This window comes from Ascaphus truei, chromosome 22, assembly GCF_040206685.1.
Source record: "Ascaphus truei isolate aAscTru1 chromosome 22, aAscTru1.hap1, whole genome shotgun sequence".
Classification (NCBI taxonomy): domain Eukaryota; kingdom Metazoa; phylum Chordata; class Amphibia; order Anura; family Ascaphidae; genus Ascaphus; species Ascaphus truei.
Window position 1 is genome coordinate 1,226,239 of NC_134504.1, and position 26,690 is coordinate 1,252,928.

At 39.8% G+C, this 26,690-nt stretch overlaps 1 protein-coding gene across 1 annotated transcript; it reads right to left on the reverse strand.

The window, feature by feature from the left end:
* LOC142472556 (myosin-4) lies at positions 1-25,692 on the reverse strand. Its single transcript, XM_075579609.1, has 40 exons — positions 25,600-25,692; positions 23,311-23,527; positions 22,328-22,471; positions 21,449-21,605; positions 20,185-20,212; positions 19,708-19,813; positions 18,845-18,937; positions 17,682-17,745; positions 17,490-17,588; positions 17,232-17,335; positions 16,927-17,065; positions 16,197-16,315; positions 15,719-15,868; positions 15,437-15,607; positions 14,557-14,866; positions 13,066-13,130; positions 12,589-12,676; positions 10,873-10,990; positions 10,508-10,631; positions 9,863-9,999; positions 9,427-9,682; positions 8,829-9,071; positions 7,843-8,019; positions 7,606-7,751; positions 7,403-7,493; positions 6,833-7,222; positions 6,126-6,252; positions 5,917-6,035; positions 5,460-5,656; positions 4,938-5,121; positions 4,495-4,660; positions 3,752-3,876; positions 3,351-3,659; positions 3,063-3,266; positions 2,850-2,975; positions 2,464-2,634; positions 1,739-1,843; positions 1,559-1,654; positions 1,033-1,164; positions 1-146 (listed from the first exon to the last, which is right to left on the reverse strand). Exons 2-40 carry the CDS (start codon positions 23,512-23,514, stop codon positions 132-134), a joined length of 5,799 nt encoding a protein of 1,932 aa, XP_075435724.1. The 5' UTR covers positions 23,515-23,527; positions 25,600-25,692; the 3' UTR covers positions 1-131.
* Between the last annotated feature and the right edge of the window lie 998 nt (positions 25,693-26,690).

The following is a 26,690-nucleotide window of genomic DNA, read 5'->3' on the forward strand; positions in this document are numbered from 1 at the left end:
TAACAGGGTCTGCATTGCATTTATTTCCATCTACACATACTACATATGAACATACTGATTTACATAGAAGTCCATATTTTATGAACCTCTTCTACAAATATACATATTCTGTTCCGTTTCACTGTTTCTTTTCACTCTTCTGCTATCTATAAAGGAAAAAGAAAAACGGGATTACAATAGATATAACGATTCATAACTCCATACAGAATAATGTGTATTATACTGTAATATATATATATATATATATATATATATATATATATATATATATATATATATACAGTATATATATATATATATATATATATATATATATATATATATATATATATATGTATATATGTTACGGGCGGTATTGTCAGTGTATAGTACTGTATCTGAAAGGGTGTCCTATCGAGGGGAAAATGCAGAATATAAAATATTCACTAAGTGGTAGGAAAGCAAAGATGTATTAATTAGCCAAAGTAATAATGGTGCCGTATCACATTGCTGTAGGGTCTTCCAGCCTTCTCCCCAGGGAATCCCCGACAGACTGGCACATATTTACTAAGCAGTGCTATGAGACACCTTAAGACTCATCAGGGGAAATGTATCATAGCAAATGTTTAAATCTTGCGTCTCTTTGCGTCACTGTATCAAGGTCTTAGCTTCAAGTTTTGCATCCTTTGTGTCGCCTTGCGATTTGAGGGGTGTCACTCGTTGGAGTACGCCACCCGATCTGCCCCTTAATAATGAGCATTTGCTCATAACGTACCAGGCACGTCAATAGGGCATTAAAAAGGTTCACGATCGTTCACATATTTGCAGGTAGTAGAAATGGTTTTAGGGGAACACATTGGGCGGCGAGAGAGGCCGGGCCTGATAATAACAGCACTCTATATGGAGTAGAGTAAGCAGGTTGTTAGTCCAGGGCCACTATATTTTAGTGCCCTTTGGCACATCACTTTATCTCACCATGCCTTGCGATCAGAAAAGGACACAGTAATTGCTAGCTACAGAGACTGTCTACAAAACCGGCCAGGTGTGTCTCACCTTGGTAATATCGCGACTCTTGACTCTCAGCTTGTTGACTTGTGATTCTGCGATATCGGCACGCTCCTCTGCCTCTTCCAGTTCATGCTGAGTTTTCCTGAATCTAGACATATGTGCATTCGCCTGTTCCTCCTAAAATATATGTATTAAAGGGATCATTAGTTAGTCTGCTGTTTCTTACCTGTAGTCCAGTACTATACAATATTTAAAGAATCATTACTTTGTTGAGCAATAGTGAACACATCCAAGTATCACTCGCAATATAAAGTGTTCATGGAGGGAATACTGTAGCTTTTTTGATCATTTACTTATACTTTAACATTTTTAACAACTAAGGGGTTAATTCACCGAGCTCCGATAAGGGGTATGGGTTCGATCTCTTTTAGCCATTGGCAAATAATGTGAGATTGATCTCTGGCTTAAATGCTTTTTTAGAAATATAAATCATATGCATGATATATACAAAGTGGTCGTCAATTCCGCTTTAGTAACGTATCTGAATGACTGCTGATTTCTATATACTTACAGACTCCTCAGATTGTCTCTTGTAAGCTTTCACTTTCATTTGCAACTTGTCCACTAAGTCCTGAAGTCTGAACACGTTCTTCTTGTCCTCTTCAGACTGTAAGTAAGGAAAACAATATGAGAAAGGGAGGTGACTTGGAGAATGATTGTAGGTTCTTGGCGTTTGCTGTATGTAATATACCTGGTATGTCAGCTCCTTCACTCTCCGCTCATACTTGCGCACGCCCTTGATGGCATCAGAGCCTCTCTTCTGCTCAGCCTCAAGTTCGTTCTCAAGTTCACGCACCTGCAATATGGATAGTTTTATGGACCATTAAAAGCATTTACTATAACCCAGTAAGTCGCATATTGTACAAATGTTTAAGGTACATTTATTGTATACATGGAAGTCTAACTCTGGCACAAGTTACTTTCATACACACCTGGTGCAAAGAGCATATTCTGCTTTGTCTCTCTCTCTATACAACAGGGGGCTCAACTCCAGTGCTCAAGCCCCCCCTCCCTCCAACAGGTCAGGTTTTAAGGATATCCCAGCTTCAGCACAGGTGGCTCAATCAGGGACTGATTGAGCCACCTGTACTGAAGCTGGGATTGATTGAGGCACCTGTGCTGAAGCTGGGACTGATTGAGCCACCTGTGCTGAAGCTGGGACTGATTGAGCCACCTGTGCTGAAGCAGGGATATCCTGAAAATCTCGGCTGATGGGGCCTTGAGCACTGGCGTTGAGAACCCCTGGTGTATAATATTTAGTATGCATTACAGTTAGGCCTAGAATACAATAGGCAGGATACTTTCACTGCATCTTTCTTTTAAAACATAGGACTGATTTGAGGATTAACACCAGAATTAAGTAATTATAGATCCTTATGCATATTTCATGTTACTCCCAGAAATATAGAGACTTACCCTGGACTCCAGTTTCTGGAGCTGCTTCTTTCCTCCTTTTAGGGCCAACTGCTCAGCTTCATCCAGACGGAGCTGCAGATCCTTCACTGTCTGCTCCAGGTTCTTCTTCATCCTCTCAAGGTGGGCACTCGTGTCCTGTTCCTTCTTTAATTCCTCTGCCATCATGGCAGCCTGAAGCAATAAACAAAGGTTACCCACGCAGTCTGCCATGATATGTCATATCAATTAGGATATTCACATTCAAATATTGGCTTCATTTAAATTCATGACACGCATGTGTACATGTAAAGATTGAACATTGTCAGGGGGATTACAAAATCCAGTATTGAATCCCTTATTGTAGAGGTTAAAGAAAATATACACAGTGAAGAGGAAACAGGACTTACATCTGTTATTGCCTTCTTGGCTTTATCTTCTGCGTTCCTTGCCTCTTGGACAGTCTCTTCAACTTCAGTTTGCAGTTGAGACACATCAGACTCGAGCTTCTTCTTGGTGTTGATGAGGCTGGTGTTCTGGTGGTTAGATTAATAAGGAAATAAAGTCAGAACTAGGGCTCAAGTTAAATATATAACAGTGCAGAAATATGCGGTCCTCTGTACCTGAGTGTGCAGCAGTTGGACACGCTCACTGGTATCAAGGAGTTCCTGTTCAGCTATTTTGCGTCCACGCTCAGTCTGTTCCAGGGCAATTCTCATCTCTTCAATTTCTGCAGTCATGAGGTTATTTCTTCTTTCAACAATAGCCAGCTGTTCCTTCAGATCCTCGTTGCTTCTAAGAGTATCATCAAGGTGCAGTTGGGTATCCTAGGTAGGAAGAAATCAATGTAATCAATCTTAGCCAATGATGTGATACCAAATGACAATAGATACTTTCGTCGGAAAAACTACCTTAAGCAGTCCCTGCACGTTTCTCAGCTGCTTCTGGGCCTCAGCAGCTTGGCGGTTGGCATGGCTTAGTTGGATTTCCATTTCGTTAAGATCTCCCTCCATCTTTTTCTTCATCCTCAGGGCATCATTCCTGCTTCTGATCTCAGAATCAAGCGTACTCTGCATTGATTCCAAAGCCCTCAGGCTGTTTCTCTTTATCTGTTCCATCTCTTCATCCTTCTCAGCCAGCTTTCTATCAATTTCAGACTTCACTTGATTCAGTTCAAGTTGAACGCGGAGAATTTTGGCTTCTTCATGCTCCAAGGATGCCTAAATGTAATCAAATAATAAATATGTTTCAAAAACACAGTTCTCTTCTAAGGTGACCATTTTGTGATGTCTTCTAAAAGTTCTATATTTACCTCCGCTTCTTCGAGGGCCGACTGGAGCTCGGACTTTTCCTGCTCAACCAGCTTCTTGGATTTTTCCAACTCATGAATAATTTTCCCTGATTCGCCTAACTGCTCAGTTAGATCAACGATCTCCTCTGCAAAATGACAAGAAGTGATAGCCTTATATGGAGATTTCAAAGGTTCTGGACAAACAGATGGACCAGGCATTGCGTTTCCTCTGGTGGGATACGGTTGGATATGTTGTGACATTCTGCACCATCACTGCCATTAAATCCAATTGAAATTCTGTAATATTCTGAGCTATAGTGGGATGTGGTTGTTATATGGGGGAACAATGTCACATCTTAGATCTCTAAACCATTATAAACACCATTAAAGAACCTAGAAAAAGTTATACTGCCAAGATTTCCTTTCAACTAGGTGCTCTTTGAGATAGAATTACAATCCGCAAAGTGGCCTATGTATCAAGATCAGCTGAATCAGGCTACTTATTTCTATTATTTGTGAAATATTTAGTGCCTCAGATACATTTGACCTTACTGTGTGTGTATATACTGTATATACATACACACATACTATATAGAGTTATTGCATGGCTTGGTTATAACGTTTGATAAAGGAGTATAACGTTGTGAGACTATTTATAATATAACTGTATGTATCAAATGAGAATATACAGAATTTTTCCTGTGAGAACTGATGCTATAATGATGAATCTTTAATACAGTATTTACGCCTGACCCCATGCTTACGTTGCAGGTTCTTATTCTCTCTCTTGATGGTCTCGAGCTGATCTAATGCTTCTTCATAAGAATTTTTCATTTTGAAGACCTCCGTGCTCAGAGATCGAGACTCTTTCAGAGAAGATTCCAGTTCCGCCTGAGTTTCTTCATATTTCTGCTTCCAGTCTGCCAGAACCTGGGGACAAAATCATCCACAAAATGTCAAAAATGACCCAGAGAGACTTCCTAATGTCCATGAAGCCCTTTTACTGTAGAATAATTAAATAATAGATGTAACTAGTGAGGTGTCTTCAACGTGTGATTCCCACATATGACATATTTTCAAAATGATCTCCATGTGATACCCTTTACAACAGATGAACCAGAAAAATAGACTGTAGAAACATGTTGAAATGTTGACCTCCTGAGTCAAATGAAATGAAATGTAGTAAATAATGAATATGTTATAAAACCTTATCAAAGTTCCTCTGTTTCTTGTCAAGGGCTGCGCAGGCTGAGTTGGAGCGTTCCACATCCACCATAAGGTCCTCCACTTCTCCTTGAAGCCTCTGCTTTGTCTTTTCCAGAGATGAACACTTAGAATTGACGGCCTCAATTTGCTCCTCAGCATCCTGGAGGCGCTGAGCCAGCTTCTTCCTGTTATACAAAGAGACAAGTATTGTACTGTATATTGCAAGTAGCTTAGAAGAAGTCACAGCATGTCATACATTGGCTTAGAAAAACGTATATTTGGGGAAGATAACGTTAATGCAAATGTACTATGTACCAAACTCCTTAGGGTTTCTTACATGGGATGCTATTATAGACCTGTTCGATTTTTCTTTTGTTTATGATGCAGAGGGGTAAGAAAACATGATGAGGCAGGATCCAAGGGAGAAACACAGAACATCATGTGATATTTTATACAGCTATTACATTGTTCCTCAGATAACACAACAGATAATAAACGTAAAGTGTATTCATTGAAAACATACTTGGCGTCCTCCAGTTCCTCTGTGCGCTGAATAGCATCTGTCTCATATTTGGTTCTCCACTGAGCAACTTCACCGTTGGCCTTGGACAACGATCTCTGCAGCTCAGCTTTGGCCTCCTGTTCCTCTTCATATTGCTCGCGGAGAAGGTCACAGTCATGCCGCGCAGATTGCAAACCGTGGGCGAGAGCATTCTTAGCCTTTAGAGATATAACGTAACATAAATTGTTGACACTTTATTAAATACAACTTTTCACCTCTTGCGACTAATGTTATTTTCTTCAATAAGTTAAAAGAACAACTAAACTTAGATATTAATAAAACAACAGCAGTAACTGGTAATGTACATGTGTTGTATAATTAATTGCAGTATGCATGAAATTGTCTTTTGATGAAGTGTCACTGCTTTGTCAAATGTCATCTATATAGTATGTCATTTTTTTGTATTAAAAACACGTACCTTTGTTTCCTCTTCCAATTGCCGCTTCAGTTCTTCCGTTTGCTGGGTGAAAGCCTGTTTTCCTCTGGAAAGCTGAGAAATTAAAGCCTCTTTTTCCTCCAGTTGACGGGAGAATTCACCTAAGTGAAGAAAATCAGCCACAACATCAGCAAAATTGATTTCTCTTCAGTCAAACTATTGGTAGAGAGAGGTTCATCATGAGTAATTACCGTTCTCCGTCTGAAGACGCGCTTTGTGGATGTTTATGTCATTAATTATTCTCACATGCTCTTCCTCTTTTGTCTTAATTTCACTGAATTGGTCCTCTAAGGTTCGGCAAATCTTTTCCAGGTTTGACTGTCAAGAAGCAGAAACGGGGAATATTTTATTTTATTGTACCTGCTATCATCACTCCGGAAAAAACAGCTATAGAACATCCACCATATTGAGCATCTACTGTTAACTACCATGGAACATTTGTTTAAGACATACTTTGGCTTTTGAGACAGACTTCATGGTAATTGTGCAAGATAATCAGGTTTAATTATCAAAGTCTCCCAGCTTTAACACTGTTGCCAAAATGTACCAAAGAAAAAGATCCTGTTGTATTCTTTAGGATTTTTTATTCGACCAATCTGGTGCTGTGTTCTGCCTTAGAAAAGCTTTGATAAAGAACCTCAAAATATTATATTATTTGTAAATATCATGTACAATATCCCATAGTTGGCTTAGCAAATGGTCCATATGAGGAGGAATAAATATCTACTCTTGGAATATTTTCTCTGTTGGTACCCAACATCTTTCTATATGACAGTTGTATAATTCATCAGGATTCCCCTGCTCATGCCAGGAACATAACAATGATTGCCACCATTTTTGATGATAACTACTTAAATAACAGTTTTTCTTACAGCATAACTACATTCTCGAAACTTACCTTTGATTTGGAGACAGACTCCATGTTACTGGCAAGATCATCAATTTCCATCTTAAGTTCACTCTTTTCCTTTTCCAGTTTCTGTTTGACACGCTGGAGGTTATCGATTTGTTCTGCAAGCTCAGCGCTGCTGTCGGCATGCTTCTTACGGAGAGCAGCAGCGGTGGCTTCATGCTGCAGTGTGGACTCTTCAAGGTCACGGCGCATCTTCTGGAACTCTGCTTCACGCTTCTTGTTCATCTCGATCTGGAGGGAAGTTGCCCCACCGGCCTCTTCCAGACGCTCGCTGATCTCTTCAAGTTCCCTGGAGAGGTCAGACCGCTGCTTCTCTGCCTTTGCACGGGCTGCCCGCTCAGCTTCGATTTCCTCTTCAAGTTCCTCAATACGGGCCTAGAGTTCATTGTGAATAATTATTGTTGGATATATTAAAGTTTAGAACCATCTCAATTATCATTTCATAAGCTGGGATAGTGGTAGCACACGTGGTAACCTGTTCACCACCTTGGGATTACATTAAGCCCTATACCAACACAGGTTTGTGAACTAGCTCCTATAGGTAAGAAAATGTACCTGAAGCTCCTTAATTTTCTTCTGCAACTGAGCACCAAGAGCCTGTTCATCTTCAATCTTGCTTTGAAATTGACTGATTTCAAAATCCTTCCTGTTAAGAGTAAACAAAAATACACATAATATTATTGAGCGCTCCTTGCTCGTTGTCTATCTAATAGTTGTGTTCACCCAACAATTGTCCCACTAATGTCTGATCTTCTTACTTTTTAACTTTTTCGTCCAGCTGCTGCCGGTCATTTTCCAAATCCATTGTAGTTTCTTGGGCCAATTTCAGATCACCCTCCAGCTTCCTCTTTGATCTTTCCAGGTCCATGCGGAGCTTCTTCTCTTGCTCCAAAGACCCTTCAAGCTGCAGGAAAGTGTAAAGTTTAGAGCACAAGCCTTTCAATATCGCACTACAGCTAAAAGTAGTACCCATTATCTATATCAATGATACGTACATCATCCACTTGCTGTTCCAGCTTGGTTTTTGCTTTGGTGAGAGTGTTTACTTTGTCCTCCTCGGCTTGGAGATCATCCAAGGTCTGTTGATGGGCCTCTTGAAGGGCTTTCTTCTCCTTTGAAAGTTTGGCAATACTCTCATCCAGAATAGCCATCTCTTCAGTAAGATTTTTAACCTACATATTAAAAGAATTTTAAATAAATGATGTGCAGTACCATCTTTATAATAAATGTCACTTGTAGGTTATGGTTATGGCTAATATTTCTGTAAACTTCTTGAGTTTGGATTATTTGTAATAATTAACATGACTAGTAATAGTTTATTGCTCATGATTTACTGCCTATGATAAAACTCATTCCTCAGTCCATTAACGTAACTTATCATTTATAAAGTCAAGTATCAAATAGGGGGGTTGTACAACAAATAGGAAAATGGGCAGACTCACTGGGCCAAGTGATTCTAATCTATGTTTCTATTAAGGGAAAAATGAAAACGTTTATAGTATCTCCAAACCAATATGTCTTAAAAATCTAAAACTTGGACTGTATTGTTAAAGTTTGGTTATTTACATTTCCATGTTCTAAGTAGACATGACGGTTGCTAGCAGGATTAAATTGAATGTTACTTCCGAATTAAAGAAAAAAAAATCAACATAGTACATAGCTCAACGCCTCAACGCCTCAATGCCTCAGTCTCAATACTTTGGTTCAATAGCTCAATAGCTCAACGTAATGATGAGTAAACATAGGTAGATAGGATTGATAATTGTATAGCACAGGACAAGTGCTATAATTCATTTTTTAATCTAGTTTGAGACTATTAACGATCTTGTAACCTAGGAGAGCCACTTTCTCTGCACGAAAACATGATAATAATATTGCATACCCAAGCGTAATTAATAAGTCTGTCATCATTGAGTTCTAATTTAATATATATTATATTGAAAACAGATGATTTAATATTCATAAGTCATAAGTAAATGACCTTGTTTTCTGTGGCATGCTTCTCTTTCTCCACTTTGGCCAACGTGAGCTCCAGGTCGTCAATGTCTTTCTTCAGTTCAGAACATTCATCCTCAAGTTTCCTTTTCTTTGCTGTCAGCTCAGCGTTGGATTCTTCCTCCTCCTCCAGCCTCTCATTGGCCTCCTTGATTTTCGCCTCCAGTTGTATCTTGGCTTTGATGAGACCTTCACATCTCTCTTCTGAATCTGACAAACTATCTGATTCCTGTGAAAGATTTTTGGACAATGAGTTACATTTTAGTGCTCCCAAAGAAAGAATTAACATAACAATGTTTTTGTTGCAGAAATTATTTTATAGTCTAACTGGTGTGGAAAAATACAAGCTCTTACAGTACATCCACATGTTTGTGTTTATTTTGAGATTATATGCTTAATCTGTTGTCTGATTGATGCATTTGTATATGTTATAGATTTTGCAAGGTGTTGATCTATATCATTGGTCTTTTGTGATAGTGGTTCAAAGTTATAAAAATAATTAAAGGCTTGGAGAAAAACCTTATCTCGACTGATGAAGTGCACTGAACAGTGGTGAATTCCCCTCTATATTTTGAATCACTTACTGATTGCACTTGAAGTTGCAGGTCATTCTTTTCCTGCATAACTGAGACCATTTTCTCCTCCAGCTCCTTCTTCCTGGCTTCAGATTTAGCAAAGTTGACTTTAAGTTTCTCAAACTCTTCCTTCATATTAGCCATCTCTTTCTCAGATTCGGCGCTCTTGAGAAGAGGTTTGATTTTGAAGTACAGCTTCATCCAAGGCCAGTGTTTGACATTCATGAATGAGCGGACATTGTACTGAATGGTGAAAACAGACTCCCTGGGAATTAAACAGAGTTTGGTTCAGCATTTGGTTCAACACTTTGAGGTTGTCAACCTTGTGTTGGAATATGCAGGGAAATGACAGCTACTAGATGCTATATTGCAACCAACTGGTAGCACCAATTCCATTGACAAATAATTTAAATACAGTTACTAAAAAGAATATGCAGCATGGTACCTCCTTTCCATCATCTTCTGGAATTCCACTCTCATGAGGAATCCTCTGCACTGAGCCTGAGTACGGGTGATCAGGTGTGCCAGCTTATCATCTCGCATCTCTTCAAGAGTACCCAGAAGACCAGCTTTGAAGAACACCTGAAATCCGACAAAATGGTTTGGTGATGAGATGATTACATATGATCCCTTTTTGTTTGAACGGAATTCAGAGTCAACGTGACATGTACAGTATTTGTATGACTACTAAGTTCTTTTCCATAAACATAAAAGTTATGTATTGAAATAATGATCCAACTAGCATCTAGACAAAAATCTATTAGTGTGATACTTTGCACTATCAGTAGTTTATACACAAACTGGTATACCCTACAGACTCTAGCTGGAGTTCGGTTTTGCCATATGCTTTTTAGGATATTCCAGTTTATGTATGAACTTTGGTAAAAAATTCGGCACAGATTGGTCTACAGGACGTTCTGTACTGGGACTAAATTGGGTGCATGTCGCCATTTTCTATTTGCTTCCACTAACCTCAGTATTGTAATTTCACATGATTATAAATAGTTAAAATTCATACAGTAATTCCTACAATATATATTTATCCCTAAGTGATTGTACGCGTTTATCAGCCTCTACAGAGGAAAAGTACCTTTGTGTGTCCAAATCTGTACTGCGTATGGTCAACATCAATAGATCCAAGAAGTTTCTCTGAAGCCTTCTTGCTATCAATAAACTGCCCCTCTGGGATAGCGCTTGCATTCAGGATCTTGTAGCTGTAGAAAAAAGCAAATATCACTGACCAGTTCATGTAATTTATATTAAAATAGAGTAATAATCATCTTGTAACTACAAAGTATAAACACATTTATCCATAGGACTGATCAATTATAGCTACGTGACGACCTCAGTGTATGTGTGTGTGTATGGTCAAACAGTCATGTCTCAGAGAGTATGATTAACCAGGAAGATACTGTATATAGTATTGTAATAAGCGCTACAGTGAGAAATCCATACCGCTGCTTGAAGTCACTGTATAGAATCCTGCTGGGGAATCCCTTCCTGCAAATCCTGATGCCTTCCAGCACACCGTTACACCGAAGCTGATGCATCACCAGGTAATGGTCCATTGTACCTTAAACAATGAAGATAAATGAGTATAGACATGCTGTATATGTTGCATTTATAAAGTACTTAGGGCCGTAAGACTCCTCCTGCTCCTAGAAGACCTCTTGAACGGACTGTAATGTTTCTTCCCGTGTCAGAATTGGCCTTATTCCAGAAGACTGCTTAATAAATAATGCTACAAGGCAAGACATGAATCCAATATTATACAGCATGTAAGTAAACATTTTCAGAATATATTATGAGACTTTATCCCAGATTCTATCTAGTTCTGAATGATTCTGAGTGCTCTTAACATTGACGCATAAGTGGTGCCATTATTGGGCAGGAAAATGGCACCAGAGCCATCAAAGACGATATTCACATCTTTTTTTTTGTTTGTTTCAATTTTTTTTATTGTTTTAGAGAGACATAACAAATATATAGTCTTGGAATACATGTGATGTTTTAACAGTGTCACTTGTCCATACAACAAAGGGCATTAACAGTTCGTCATCATTACTGAAATAAAATAGTTGCTATAACACTGTTTTTGAATAAGTGTGGTCTGTCTTCCTATTTCCGGTTGTGTTAGGGACATATTTTTTAATGGTTTTTTTTGTGGATACAGTAATTTCCCCACTTTAGCTTAAACCAGCAATACTGGTTGCTTGTTTTTTTCCATCTAAATCTGGGGTCTCCCAGAGTTCATCGGAGGTCCCTCAACACAAAAGAACTACAAATATGGTGGCAGGAGTCACCATTAGAAAGGCGCCACGTTATCTCCCGATGCCAGCATGGCTTTTCTATTGGCCGCCGGAATGAGCCATGACCTCGGTGGCCATATTGTTTCTCTAGTTTGCCTGGTGGAGGCCCGGTCCACCACAGACTTACTGCTTCGGGGTGACGGGGGGTCCTCAGAAATTGGGGCACCACCGATGATATCCAGGAGACCCCCTGGTTTTGATAAGATTAATCTTTAAACCCAGGATTGCTATTTTCATATATTGACCCCAAAGGGTGTATACTGCATGTGCAAACACATTTACAGACAACAACCTTTGCTAAGGGGGAGGGATGATGTGCTGGTTAAACGGGCAGTCCACATAAAAGGTCAAACCTTAAACTAATAAGAGAATAAACAATTTATCAGTATAACTGGCTTCCTGAGAAATATTCAATCACCCTCAAAGTCATAATTTTACTTATTGTGAAACAAATGAATATGTTTTGCTTTTCTCCAGGTCCTCCGACTTTGAATTACTTACCAGCGCCTTACATTCATCTAATTATTGCACCATAATTACTTTACAAGCAAAGATAAAAAACAAAAGAACAACTTACCTTTAGATTCCAGGATTGTCAAATGATCTCAGCATCAAAAAACATTAGTTAAAGATAGGTGTCAAGTAGCTACATTTTCCTTATTAAATATGCCACCACCCTTAGTTCATTTTGGACCTACGGTTGGAGGGGCCTAACTGCTGTAAGTCTTATATAACCCAGCTTGTGTGGGTAAAATGACAGATTCATCGCGATTATGACACCTTGTAACGTAGTGTACAGAGATTTAAACAGCTCCCAGGTCTCATGTGCTCGCAAATTCTAGCGCTTGTGTTTTTTATTTACCTGGTGTCTTTGTCTCGTTGGGGATCAGGCATCGGACAAAGTGAGGGTGTGTGCTTCTCAGGTTGCTCATCAGTTTGTTTAAGTTCTCCTATAGATAGATGATATTTAAGATGTAAATAGTAACCATCAATACGAAGTACATTATAAGCATTCACTGAATTAAACACTTAGGTCCATATATATTCTATACTGTATATGCCAAAGTGGTTGTTCAGGATGAATATGATTTGAATGGCCACTTCGGCGTATATAGAATGACCTCATTCATTGCATATACCCAGTAGAGTGTAAGCTCTTTGGGCACGTATTCCCTTTTTCATGTGCACAGTCTAATGTTCAATGATCATAGCTTTATTATTTGTACAGTATAGTATATGCAACTCCCTGCCACCTTAAAAAATCCATATGCTCCCAATGTTAAGGACAGCATACTTGCTCAGCTCTATATAAGAATAAGTATGAATAATATTAACATACCCTGAAAAGAGCAGACACGGTCTGAAAGGAGGAACCCTTCTTCTTACCACCCTTCTTACCGGCATCTGAAAATCCAGAACAGAGATGTAATATTTCAGTTAATATTACTGTAGACTGATAAGTCGCATTGTACAGAACATTTCTACGTCAACGTCAGAGTCTCACACATTTTTTAATTGAAGGTGTTCAGTCCCTACGTTGTGATTACGTTGTGATTACGTTGTGATTACGTTGTGATTACGGTGTGATTACGTTGTGATTACGTTGTGATTACGTTGTGATTACGGTGTGATTACGGTGTGATTATGTTGTGATTACGTTATGATTACGTTGTGATTACGCTGTGATTACGTTGTGATTACGTTGTGATTACGTTGTGATTACGCTGTGATTACGGTGTGATCACGGTGTGATTACGTTGTGATTACGTTATGATTACGTTGTGATTACGATGTGATTACGGTGTGATTACGGTGTGATTACGGTGTGATTATATTGTGATCACGTTGTATTACGTTGTGATTACGCTGTGATTACGGTGTGATCACGGTGTGATTACGTTGTGATTACGTTATGATTACGTTGTGATTACGGTGTGATTACGCTGTGATTACGGTGTGATTACGCTGTGATTACGGTGTGATCACGTTGTGATTACGTTATGATTACGTTGTGATTACGTTGTGATTACGCTGTGATTACGGTGTGATTACGTTATGATTACGCTGTGATTACGTTGTGATTACGGTGTGATTACGGTGTGATTACGGTGTGATTACGTTGTGATTACGCTGTGATCACGGTGTGATTACGTTGTGATTACGTTGTGATTACGCTGTGATTACGGTGTGATCACGGTGTGATTATGTTATGATTATGTTGTGATTACGGTGTGATTACGGTGTGATTACGGTGTGATTATATTGTGATCACGTTGTATTACATTGTGATTATGTTGTGATTACGTTGTGATCACGGTGTGATAGCTATTATCAGTTGATAGTGGCTATTGATTAGAGAGGAAATCAACAATTGTCCTCTTTAATGAATAAACCCATAAGGCCATGATTGACTAGTGATAGGCCTTTGCTCTCCTTAAGGTCCATCTAGAACAGGAGTGGCCAACTCCAGTCCTCAAGGGCCACCAACAGGTCAGGTTTTAAGGATATCCCTGCTTCAGCACAGGCGGCTCAATCAGTGACTCAGTCAATGACCGTGTGCTCAAGCAGGGAATCCTTTGTTATTTATATGATTGTCACGTGTATGATTGCTGTGAAGCACTATGTACATTAATGGCGCTATATAAATAAAGCCATACATACGTACATACATACATACATACATACATACATACATACATACATACATACATACATACGTACATACATACATACATACATACATACATACATACATACAACCGCACAATGCATAACAATTTTACATAATGGATCAGACCCAAAAGATCGTATGAAAAAACATAAACATTACCTGCATCAGCACCGGCAACACCAGCGTAGAGGAAGGACAAGAGCTTCACCGAAGACTTCTGGTAGAGCCCAATGACAGTTTCATTCAAGGGGTCCTTGTTCTTCTCAAGCCATCCAGTGATGTTGTAGTCCACCGTCCCAGCATAGTGCACAAGGGAGAAGTGAGCCTCGGCTTTGCCTTTGGCAGGCTTGGGCTTCTGGAAGTTGTTGCACTTGCCAAGATGTTGGTCATACAGCTTGTTCTTGAATGAAACGTCTGTCGCCTTGGGAAACATGCACTCCTCTTCCAGGATGGAGAAAATACCCATTGGCTGAGGAAAGGAATGATAAACAAACAGCATTGAGTAACAATTCCCTGTGTAGTAATGGGGCTGCATTTTTTTAATAGTGGTTTTCAAACTGCTAGTATTCCCCTTCCTTTGTGGCTATTGTCTTAGTGAGTTTACTGACACAGTTACACAACATACTGTATGTATCCCAGTATGACTCAGAATATTGCAACGTTCCATAAGATTCAATGAAAAAATAGTCACAATATATCACAACATATCCAAAGGGAGACAATAATAGAACTCGCAACATCTGTACACAATTGTTAAAGTGAGACAGAAGGTTGTGGAGATGGGCAAGTTTCCTAAATAAGCTAATTTTGGATATTCACGAGTGGTGTAAAATATATAAAAATTCACTAGAAATCACCTACTTTGAAAATCTCACCCAATACCAATTTTAACAATTACTTTGTTTTAATAAACTGTGTGTGTGTGTGTGTGTGTGCGTGTGTGCGCGTGCGTGCGTGTGTGCGTGTGTGTGTGTGAAATTCATGTAAATGTAAAAATATATTATGCTATAATATTAGATATATTACAAATATAGTGTACCTTCTCAATAAGCTCAATGCAGGCAGCCAAGTCCATCCCAAAGTCAATGAACTCCCAATCGATCCCTTCCTTCTTGTATTCCTCTTGTTCCAGGACAAACATGTGATGGTTGAAGAACTGTTGCAGTTTCTCATTGGTGAAGTTGATACAGAGCTGCTCCAAGCTGTTGTACTGACAAATGAGAGAGAGACACATTACTCATTCTGTTACAGGCTGCAATTAAAATACCATACTGAGTAATAACTGTACTTATTACTTTCATATGTATGCTATGTTACTTACATCAAAGATCTCAAAGCCAGCAATGTCCAAGACCCCAATGTAATGCTGTCTTGGTTGCTTAGTATCCAACTGCTGGTTGATACGAATGACCATCCACAAGAACATCTTCTCATAGACAGACTTGCCCAAGGCACCAACTGAGTTATGAACCTTTAGGGGAAAATGTATTAATGTAAACATTACAAAACTACACACTTAGAAACACATAACAATTAGAGATTTGCACAATGTTCACGAGCTCTAAACCAGGTAATATTAAATATTCTGGCAAGCTTTGCCAGAGTTTGCCAAACATTAAATTGCTGTCAACAATGATGAAATTGGTGACATTTTGCAACTTTTTGGACAATGTGACCATTTAAAAAAAAGGTAAGGAAAGGACTACATTTCCTGAAAATTCCCGTGACATTTTGTGAAGCACTAGGGAAGACACTGGCATATCTATAATAATGAGAATATATGATATCAGAGAACTTACCTGTTGGACAGTTTGACCTTTGGTCACAAATTCATTTCCAACTTTCACTCTTGGGTAGCACAACGCCTTCAGCAAATCCGCTGAGTTCAGACCCATCAAGTAGGCAATTTTGTCAGCAACTATAAAATAGTAAAAAAGGCATGTTGATAGATACATTATTGGGAAGACACTCCACGCCACTGTATATGAGGAGCAGTATTCTTCAGCCCAGATCAGGGTGGCTTCCATTCTTTTAGGGGGATGGGCTCTATGTATTGGCACAACACGCTTTTCTCCTTGACGCAGTGCAGCGTTTTCGGTTTGCTATAGATTTGGATACGTTTTTGGGAAAGGGGAGCAGGAAAGATGCACTGAGGTGGAGGGTTTCATCCCTTCCAGATAATATGTTATAAAGCCTTATATAGCCTTTTAACAAACCCCCTCCCCTTCTTGAGACTCTACAAAAGGGAAGTGAAGATACTTGATAATTAGACTGAAGGTTTCAAATGAATATAGCCTAAATCTTCCCAGGGAAGCCTTTGTATCAATGTTTCCCCAGAATTGATTTGATTCATCTGCCCCAGTGACCTCATATTAGACTAGATGCATTTTCTCTACCTAACCTTGGTATTTTAACAGTGGATATGAAAAGGAAGATAGAATATAACACATAATACCATTATCTTCTATACCCCCACATTCCTTAAATGGGATTATCTAAATAGTAAAAGTCAGTAGAAGGTTTTCTTACCTTCCGTGCCGTCTGGCTCAGCCTGCTCCTCACGCTGCTTCTGCTTGAATTTCAGGTTACCGTAGTGCAAGACAGCCCCCGTCAGCTTATAGATACCAATTTTCTCATCTTGATTGAAACCCAAGATGTCAATGGCACTCTGCATGAGAACATCAGGAATGTTACATTATAATGCGTTGTAATGATATCTACTGAAATAGAATATGCTGAATTTGTATAACTTCCATATAAGCCGTTGTATTTTTATAGTGTATGGACATGCAGGACAATTGATTCAATGTACAGTATTCTGAGTAGATACTTACATCAGTGGCCATTAACTCCTCTTGGTCATCAATGCTGGCCACAGTAATTTCACCTTGGCTTACAAATGGGAAGTCATAAGGGTTGGTTGTAATCAGGAGCATTTCTGAAAACACGGTTTACATTGATGATCAGGGTAATGCAGCCATATTGTAGGTGAATATATACTGTGGGATAAATCTGAGGACCTACACTGAGAGTCCACCTAACACAAAGTCTAAACCACTGCTGAAAATAAGGTGGTCTTTACAGTGGCTCACCAATTAGCTCTGGCTTCTTGTTGCACATGACCTGATAGAAGATGTGGTAGCTCCTTTCCGCTGATAACTGAAATGTTACTCTGGATTTTTCCAGCAGATCTAAGTAAACAAAAACGATAGACACAAGGTTAATAGTGCAACATGACATCCATTGTGTCATTGTCAAGTGTTCTCTGTTTTGTGGGAACTTACATGTTTCAATATCAGCAGAAGATAGTTTTCCTGTGGCGCCAAAATGAATTCTGATGAATTTACCCTATTCATTAAACAAATTAGAAACTGTTAGTAGGGAATTGCACAGGTTTAGCCAGATTAACATCCATTGGTTATTATTTCTCACCCCATAGACAATGCAAATGACTTGCGATCATCAGTTGATTAGAGGAAAGGAGAATTATGAATATACAATGAGTATCTCATCAAATGATTATTTAACAAAGGTTTATCTGAATGGACATACAGCCTGTCTTTATATAACCTAATCAACTATGTCATTGCGGTTTGCTAAGGTCCCAGAATGTGGCATCAACTTTTCTGAGCTGTGGCAAATTGGTATATTTGCCGTATCTCTTGGGATGTTCAGTTGGGCTACATCTGTACCGTATTTCTGTAAGATATTGGGGGTTAATCATGAAAAGTTCATAGTGCTGATCTGGGCATTATCACACAGAAACTGCCATAGATTTCATTGGCACGATCACAGTTTAATAAATAACCCCCATTGCATTTTCAAAACTAACATTAGTTTCCTGTACTGCTATGAATAAAGCCATCACGTATATAGCCTGACACTTCTGAGTGGATACTCATGTGGAATACTGTATGGTCAATGTTGTAGCTGCTGGTAGGGTATACTGTACTGTACATACTTTTAGTTCGAACTTGTATGTTAAATATATTGTATTCATTTTGTAAACTGTTTGCTTTTGCAGTGCAAACAGGTATTCTGTTTGAATTTCCAATATTGCAATATAACAACTACCACAGTTTTATTATTGACTGACTGATTTTAAATATATGTGGCATCGTCAGGACATATTGCAACATTATATATGGATATTACACAAAGTTGCGCTAAAATGTTATTTGTTTCTGCATCCACTGATGCACAAATTTAAAGTCCAATTTTATTCAGAAATGTTAGAAAAACCAAACTAAATAGTTGCCATGTTACACTGTAGCTCTGTTTATATGACAACCTATAGTAAGTAAGTGTAAGGAGTCTTTCAGTGCCAGAAGATGTCTTATAGCATAGCGCCACTCTAAATATGTGCCAGAGTGTTTCTCCCCTTAATTCCTGGACAGACTCACAGCCATTTATGCCATGAATACACGACGAGGAAACCGTAACTTACAAAGCGGGAGGAGTTGTCATTCCTCACGGTCTTGGCGTTGCCGAAGGCTTCCAGCAGAGGGTTAGCCTGGATAATCTGATCCTCCAGGGTCCCCTACAAATATTGAAGAGACCAACATTTAGATGAAACAATATAACAATTGCGATCTGTTTCTCAAAACTTCATTTATGAAAAGGCCAAACATTTCTTTAAGGAGCGCTCTTTGGGGCCTGTTAATTAAAGCGTAAGGATTCGAGCGGTAAACACCAATATCACCATAGTATATACATTAACCTTTGCAGTGCCCTAATGATGTACATGGTACGTATGACATGGCCTCTGGCATGTACAGAGACAATTTGTCTAGATTCGGGCAAATAGATTAAGAATAACTTTTTATAACTGATGCACAATTAACGTGCCGCTGTTACTGATAACAATGTAATCACCTGATACTAAGAACTAATATAGGGGAGGCCAAATCTGGTCCTCAAGGGCCACCAACAGGTCAGGTTTTCAGGATTTCTCTTGTTCAACACTGGCAGTGAAGTCAATGACTGAACCACTGATTGAGCCACCTGTGCTGAAGCAGGGATAACCTTCAAACATGACCTGTTGGTGGTCCTTGAGGACTGGAGTTGGCCTCCCCTGATCTAATAGAATATGAATCCATTGCAGGCTCCTCCAAAACCAAATGGGCTACAGTTACTGCGGGTGACATTACGTTACTGCGGGAGACATTATGTTACTGCGGGAGACATTACGTTACTGCGGGAGACATTACGTTACTGCGGGTGACATTACGTTACTGCGGGCGACATTACGTTACTGCGGGCGACATTACGGTACTGCGGGAGACATTACGTTACTGCGGGTGACATTACCTTAGTCTTGTCGGCCTCTTTCTTCTTCTCCCCAGTGGCTGCAATTGTTGCAAAGTATTGGATGACACGTTTCGTGTTCACTGTCTTCCCAGCACCGGATTCTCCGCTGGGAATACAATATAAGAATAAATCCTTAGCATTCAGTTATTCGAGCAATATCGCTGTAATCCTCTTGTCCACTTTACATTCCATATCTATACTGCAGCTACAGATGTAACATGTGACATTATTCCTCCAGATAACACAAAATATTCCATTATAATGCTGAATATCAATATAATAAGGCAGCGCTGGTGCAAAAAATTACAATTCATTCCACCGGAAACATTCACATCTCACTCAGGAAACAATTAAGACCATTATATCTGTATACTGTGTCACAGTAGAGATGTGGAAACAGAAACATGTTTGGATAAATACATTTTAGATGTATGTTATTTTCTAAATACTTTGAATTAATTGGAATATTTTACTTACGTAATCAAGATGGATTGATTGTCACGATCTGCAACAAAGTACAAAAAACAAGTAATACTATAAATGAGAATGTTTCAGAAATAACTTGTTTTATATACTTTAGATCCAATATAACATTGTTTAATGCCTGTAATTAACTAGATTGGCAGCTAAATACCACCACTTATAATAGCCATGATCTCTGTTGATCCTAGAATAGGCCTACCAGCAAAGTGTAAAGAGCCAATCAGTAATAGTGATCTTGTGCAGTACCAAGTGAGAACGCTACATATCTTGGTATCAATCACAATATCAGAGTGTCCATAGGGTTCAATGGTAGTCTTGACACAGAGTATCACACCATACTGTATCTCACTATATCCTACCAGATGGAGCGATACAGCCTGCAACATCTATAGGTCACGGTTAGTTATTGGCTGTGTGGCAAACTCCTGTTGCTGGCCAATTTACGTTTCTGAAAATGCTGGTATGTAGAACAGGCGAATGTGTCGAAATTAGTGCAGAACATTTTTTTGCTGTTTTTTTTAACCAGTTAGTTTGGCAAACGGATATTTATAGGCAGATTGGACAGTTAAAAATGTGTGTGAATGCACCTGAATCTGCAATCATTTTAACATTGTAATTTGTATTCAATACACCCAGAACTTGCAGACCCTGAATATGGGTTTTCCTAAACCAGCTGCTGGATAGCTCCATGATCGCTGCAAACTTGCGTGTTCTGCTGCTCACAGCTGCAACTAATCCTCCGCGTGGACCCTTCCCTGTCTTCCTTCCTATACTGTGCATATGGTAATAGGATATCTCCCAGGTATCTCAGGTGGTCTCCTCATGCAGGGGGAATGTCCACGAGTATGATTTGCTACAGGTGTGAGGTGTAGGGGGTTGTGGGTTCTGATCCGGTTGGGTCGTAGAGTACCCCTTTCCTCACAAAGTGTCTTAGCACCTGGTTTGTCAGGATATGCCTTGTAGAAACCTTTTAGCAGGCGTGGGGTGTGGGTCATTTAAATATACTTTGCATCTCCTATTAGCAACTCCCAGGTGTGCTTCGTTGTATGCACCGGTGTCTCTCTACCAGTTGTTTGAGGAGATATGTAGCACTTGGGACTCTACTAATCGCAGACACCCTGAAAAAAAAGTTTATCTACCAGAAATCAACACAACTTCCTCAGAACTATTGGCGCACGTCTTCTGGGAAAATATCATGGCCTAGTAAAATGATCGGCCTATACCTATATTTGCTATTCCAAGCTTTAGGACAGCTTACCAGTGAGCATGGCCTGATAGGCGTTGTCAGAGATGGAGAAGATATGGGGGGGAGCCTCCTGACGCTTCTTCCCTCTGTAAGCATCGACCACCTCTGGGTTATACACAGGAAGCCACTTATAGGGGTTGACGGTGGCACAAAAGAGGCCAGAGTAGGTCTGAAAGTGAAAGCGCACATACAGTATAGGTAGTTATATCCCAATCAGGAGAGGAATGTGGGAACCATTCAGTGTGAGGCATTTTAGAATTATTCGATTGGCATAGGACCATTAAATCTCACTCATCTGGGACCTTGGAATGAATCAGTAATGATTAAAAGCCACAGTGCTGAACTTGCAGACCAATCAGTGTGAGCTGTGTTACTGAATGCAGTGCTTGCAAATTTCAGAAACCACTGTCCTCTGCTCCTTCTCTGGCACGTGACTCCACACTGGCTGGTAAGATACAGGCCAAAACTAACTTATTTAGTAGACTGCTGTCAAATATCTTTCACCTTCACACTCCACACACCACACACCACACACCACTCACCACACACACACACACACACACACACACACACCACACACACACCACACACACACCACACACACCACCCACACACCACCGCACACACCGCACACACCACACACCCCACCCTTTAACAATCTTTTATTTCAATGAGCCAGTAAACCTAATGGAGAAGTTACTGGGTGTTTAATGGACAATGTAAAGAATTTCTGCTTGGGGATCCATTTGCAAATGCCTACATCATACAGTATATCAAATGATGAGAGGTGGCTCGGAATAGTGTACAAATAGAGTTATACAGAAAGGTTTCATTACTATTGACACTGGTATCTGAAGGTTAGATTAATTTCAGATTGTGGTATTAACTTACATAGATCATCCAGGCTGCATAGCGCTCTTTGAGGTTATACAGGACAGATGGTTCATTCAAGTGGGTCATCATAGCCATGTCTTCAATTTTATCGTACTTGGGTGGATTCATGGGGAAGACATCATCATCCTTCACTGTTACAGTCTACAAAGTCAAAACATTAGATAAGGAAATGACGATATTCAACAGGAGGCCATGTAAAAAACTGACTTAACGCTCAACATATCCCATACGTTTGGCCAAATATTGCACATTAGGTCAGGCAAATAGTGTAATTTTGTGAGAGAAGTTTAATTATTTTGCACCCAAGGGATTCTGTACATTGCAAAGAGGTTTATTCACAAATTCAAAGTAAAAAAATAACCCAAATAAATCATCTCTATTAAAAGGTATTCCTGAAAAGTTATATTTGACAGATTTCCAGAAATGTATAAACTGGAGTTGCGGGAAGAATTTACAGACAAATAGAAATTAGGTGAACGTTGCTATATTTTGATTGGCAATTAATCATGAATCCAACCCTAGGAAAATCACCTGAATCAATTATAATGTTGGTGATTCATATCCTGCCTTTGTATAACACAGAACAAAAATGTGAATTGTTTTTGACAACCACTAAAACACAATTTGGCTTATATTTACTCAACTGTGCCAACCCACAAGGCACCATCCAGTGCCACAAGGCACCATCCAGTGCCACAAGGCACCATCCAGTGCCACAAGGCACCATCCAGTGCCACAAGGCACCATCCAGTGCCACAAGACACATCCAGTGCCACAAGACACTGTTCCGTGCCAGTAGACACTTTATGGCTTGTTCCTATGAATGGGATATAAGGTGCCTTCCGGCACTTAAAAGGGTCAAATGCAATAGCACTGCTTAGAAATATGGGCTTAGATTCCTTCATTGATAGAGAAGGATAGGCGTCACTACCACCAAATCGGTTAATATAATACTTTGTTATACACTTTTCTCAACTTACGGTATTATCGCCCTTTTTCACAGTAGCTTTTCCACCCTCTTTGCTCTGGACAATACCCTTCACATACATCTCTTTCGGGTCAATCACATAGCAAGATGTTTTTGCATCAAAGGGACGATTTTGTGCCTCTATCCTCTCCTTCTCTGACTTCCGGAGGTACTGGGCCGCCACTCCAAACACGGCCATCTCAGCGTCACTACTCATGGCTGACGGTTTCCTATGGAGAATAAGAAATTCAGTTGGACCACCTGGGGTCACTTATCTCGCACGAGATTAATGGAACAGCATCCGGTCAGACATTCACCGTACACTCAGCTTACAGTGAGCTGGAAGATTTAAAGACATGAACTGGCTGCCCCTTTAAGTATCAATATATCTATAAATTAGTTTAGACATTTATATATTTCCCCCCAATGCAATAACAATTGACTAAATCTGTGAGAGGCATATACTAATGTCATATTGTTTGTTCAATAGTACAGTTCTAGTAACGTTATTGGTTCTAGAACATTATACGGTAATTGCAACTCAAGCTCCTTTAATCTGTCTCCCCAACAAACAATTTTGTAACCAACTCATTTCAAATACATTTAAATGCTTGATGTCTCAACACGTCACGGTTATGTCCAGTAGATATTGGACCTTTATACCTGGCTCTATTAGCATTGGAATGGGATGTTCATGGTCTGGTTGTGACTGCAGTCCTCAGAATGGGAAGCAATCCACTGCAATTTGTATGTTGTGGGGGACCAAGATAATGTATGTTCATCGATGATAAAATGAATGAGTTTTGAATACCTAATATGAACAAAACCCTTTTTCGAGAGTTTCGAGTACAACATCACGTCTGCAGAATGGTTATCTTTGTCTAGTAAGCGTTCAGATCCATCATTAATCTACATAATATTGTTATGAAATGGTCTCATTCCCCATCTTCTGTAGATGCCGTAAATCTGTCATGATTCAGCTGAAGGTAGCAACATAAATGCCTAATATTCGTAATATTAATTGTCAAGATGCAAGTCCTGTGCAAAGACTACAAGTTCCTTAATATAGCTTCCCTCACAATGTAACTGATATTACAGACACCTATAAATAGATGGGACTTTACAACACGTTGGGAAGTGGTAAAGACATGTTTTATTATTTGTGTGAGTACTTCAGTATTACTAATGGACTAACAATAGATATTATAAGACACGCTTCCGAGAGTTCTCTCTCTTCCTCAAGTCAGCGATACTGACTTACAGAGATTTCATGGGGTTTATCTTTACCATGAAACCTGTGTAAATCAGCATTGCTGACCCGCGGAAGAGAGAGAGCTTGCGAAAGCTTGTCTTATAATATCTATTGTGAGTCCAAATAAAAAAGGTATCACCTAATACTGAAGAACTCATTAACTCTGCACTATCGCAACTGGACTATCCCGGCTATTTCTACTTAATTCATTATTTGAGTGCAAAGTGACATAATTTTTACACTGACTTTTTAGCAGAAATATACCCTACAATCCCTTCACTACTTTGTAAATATGGGATAAAGGATGATATGTACTAAGCCGTGCTTCTTTATAGGACAAGGAAATATGGAACATAATGGCCCATTTAAGTGAATGGGCTGTAAATTGTCTTCTTCTGGAAGGTCTTATAGATAAACATTGCTTAGTAAATATGCCCCTTTTTGGTCCATTCAGTTAAATGGGGTCGAAAGATATCTTCCTGCATGGACTGTTGCTTTAGGCTGCGCTCAGGGCACCGGCATTGCGACGTGCGGACACTTACGTGCACGCGCACGATTGGCACTTTTTAATGTCCCGGTGGCCAAGCAGCGCGTTGACGCTGCGACATTTTGCCAAGACAAGTGAATTTGTCTTTCAGGCTCCAGTAGCACGGCGTCTGTGTCACGTTAGCTGGTTCAGCCAATGAGGGTGAACCAGCTCCGTGATGCGTTCACCAAAGCCCCCGCCATGCCCCCGACCGCCTCCCTAATCTGCTGCAGCCCAGTACATGGGATGTTCACACATGGTGCGGGAGACAGCCACGCAAGGACTGGCGCGCACACTCTATGTGGCAACGCCGGCAGCACAGCCTTAGTTACAGTGCAATATAGCGGGAGGCGTATTATTAAATGGGCTTCTACACAGTATATAATTCCTATACTTTCCCTGGTGTCTATATAGGAGCACAGGTATAAAAGAGCACCGAGAATTGAAATCAGGGCCTTTGTAACGGCCATTAGCTTTCCCACTGCTGAAAGTTCCCGTAGTGACATTAAAAGGTCGTTACTTACCTTTAGCGCTCCTTCCCGCTGGAAAAAATACAATAGCAAGTAAAGGAAGCTGCAAAAAATAAAAACATGACGCTTTGTAAGGATGTAGAAATACATATTTCCACCATTAATTGTACACAATTTATTTTATTCAGTAATGATTTAAAATGACTATGAGTGCCGAGTATGACTGGACATCTCTCCCTACGGCCTTTATTCAATGCGCTGTTAAGCCTCTGTCCAGAGGAGGAGAGAACTTTTCTCCCGTCCATATGAATGGAGCTGAACTCCTCTCCAGCACTATGCAGAAGGCTCACAGCACTGTGAATGAGGGAGTAAGGCAGCAGAGACTCTATTAACTTTGGTGGTTACTGGTGACCCTCGCTGCTCTAGGTCCTATTACAGTACCACCCACCCCATGCACGCTCTAATGGAGACACATCTACTGCCCCAAATGTCTCTTATTTTTGTTATTACCAGGGCTTAGAGGCCAACACCCATAATCAGACTGGAGCCCTGCCTCCCTTACAAGCAGATAACACCCTTCGGAAAGCTAGCCTGAACATGTTAAACATTCTTGTAGAAGCTCTATAAAAGTATATGGAAAATGAGATGTCAGTGCCTGCCGCCCTTAGTTTGTCGTGACATTTTATTATGCAGGAAGGCCTTTGAATCCATTTGCCAATCCCCCTGGCTTCCACTTCTCCTAGGATAGCACACACGCTCTCAGCTTCTCCCTTTCTTCCTGTTTTTAAGACAGCAGCAGGAAGGGAAGGAGAGCAATGAGCAGTGGGTCTCAGCATCCATGGTACTTCCAGGTTCAGAAATGACATGACAAATCCAAGATGGCTGCCTCCTGGGAGGACAATACATGTAACTCAAGCAATATACATGTACAATATACATGTGCAATATACATGTACAATATAATGTACAATATAATGTACAATATAATGTACAATGCTTTTGTAAGCATTTTGAGATTGTATCATGTATAGCTTGTCTTTAAAAACAGAGTGGTTACATCAGGGTCTGGATATTGAGATAGTCAGCACTCTTATGGGTTGAAGGAGAGGCTCTGTGAGTAAAGGCTATGTGAGTAAAGGCTCCGT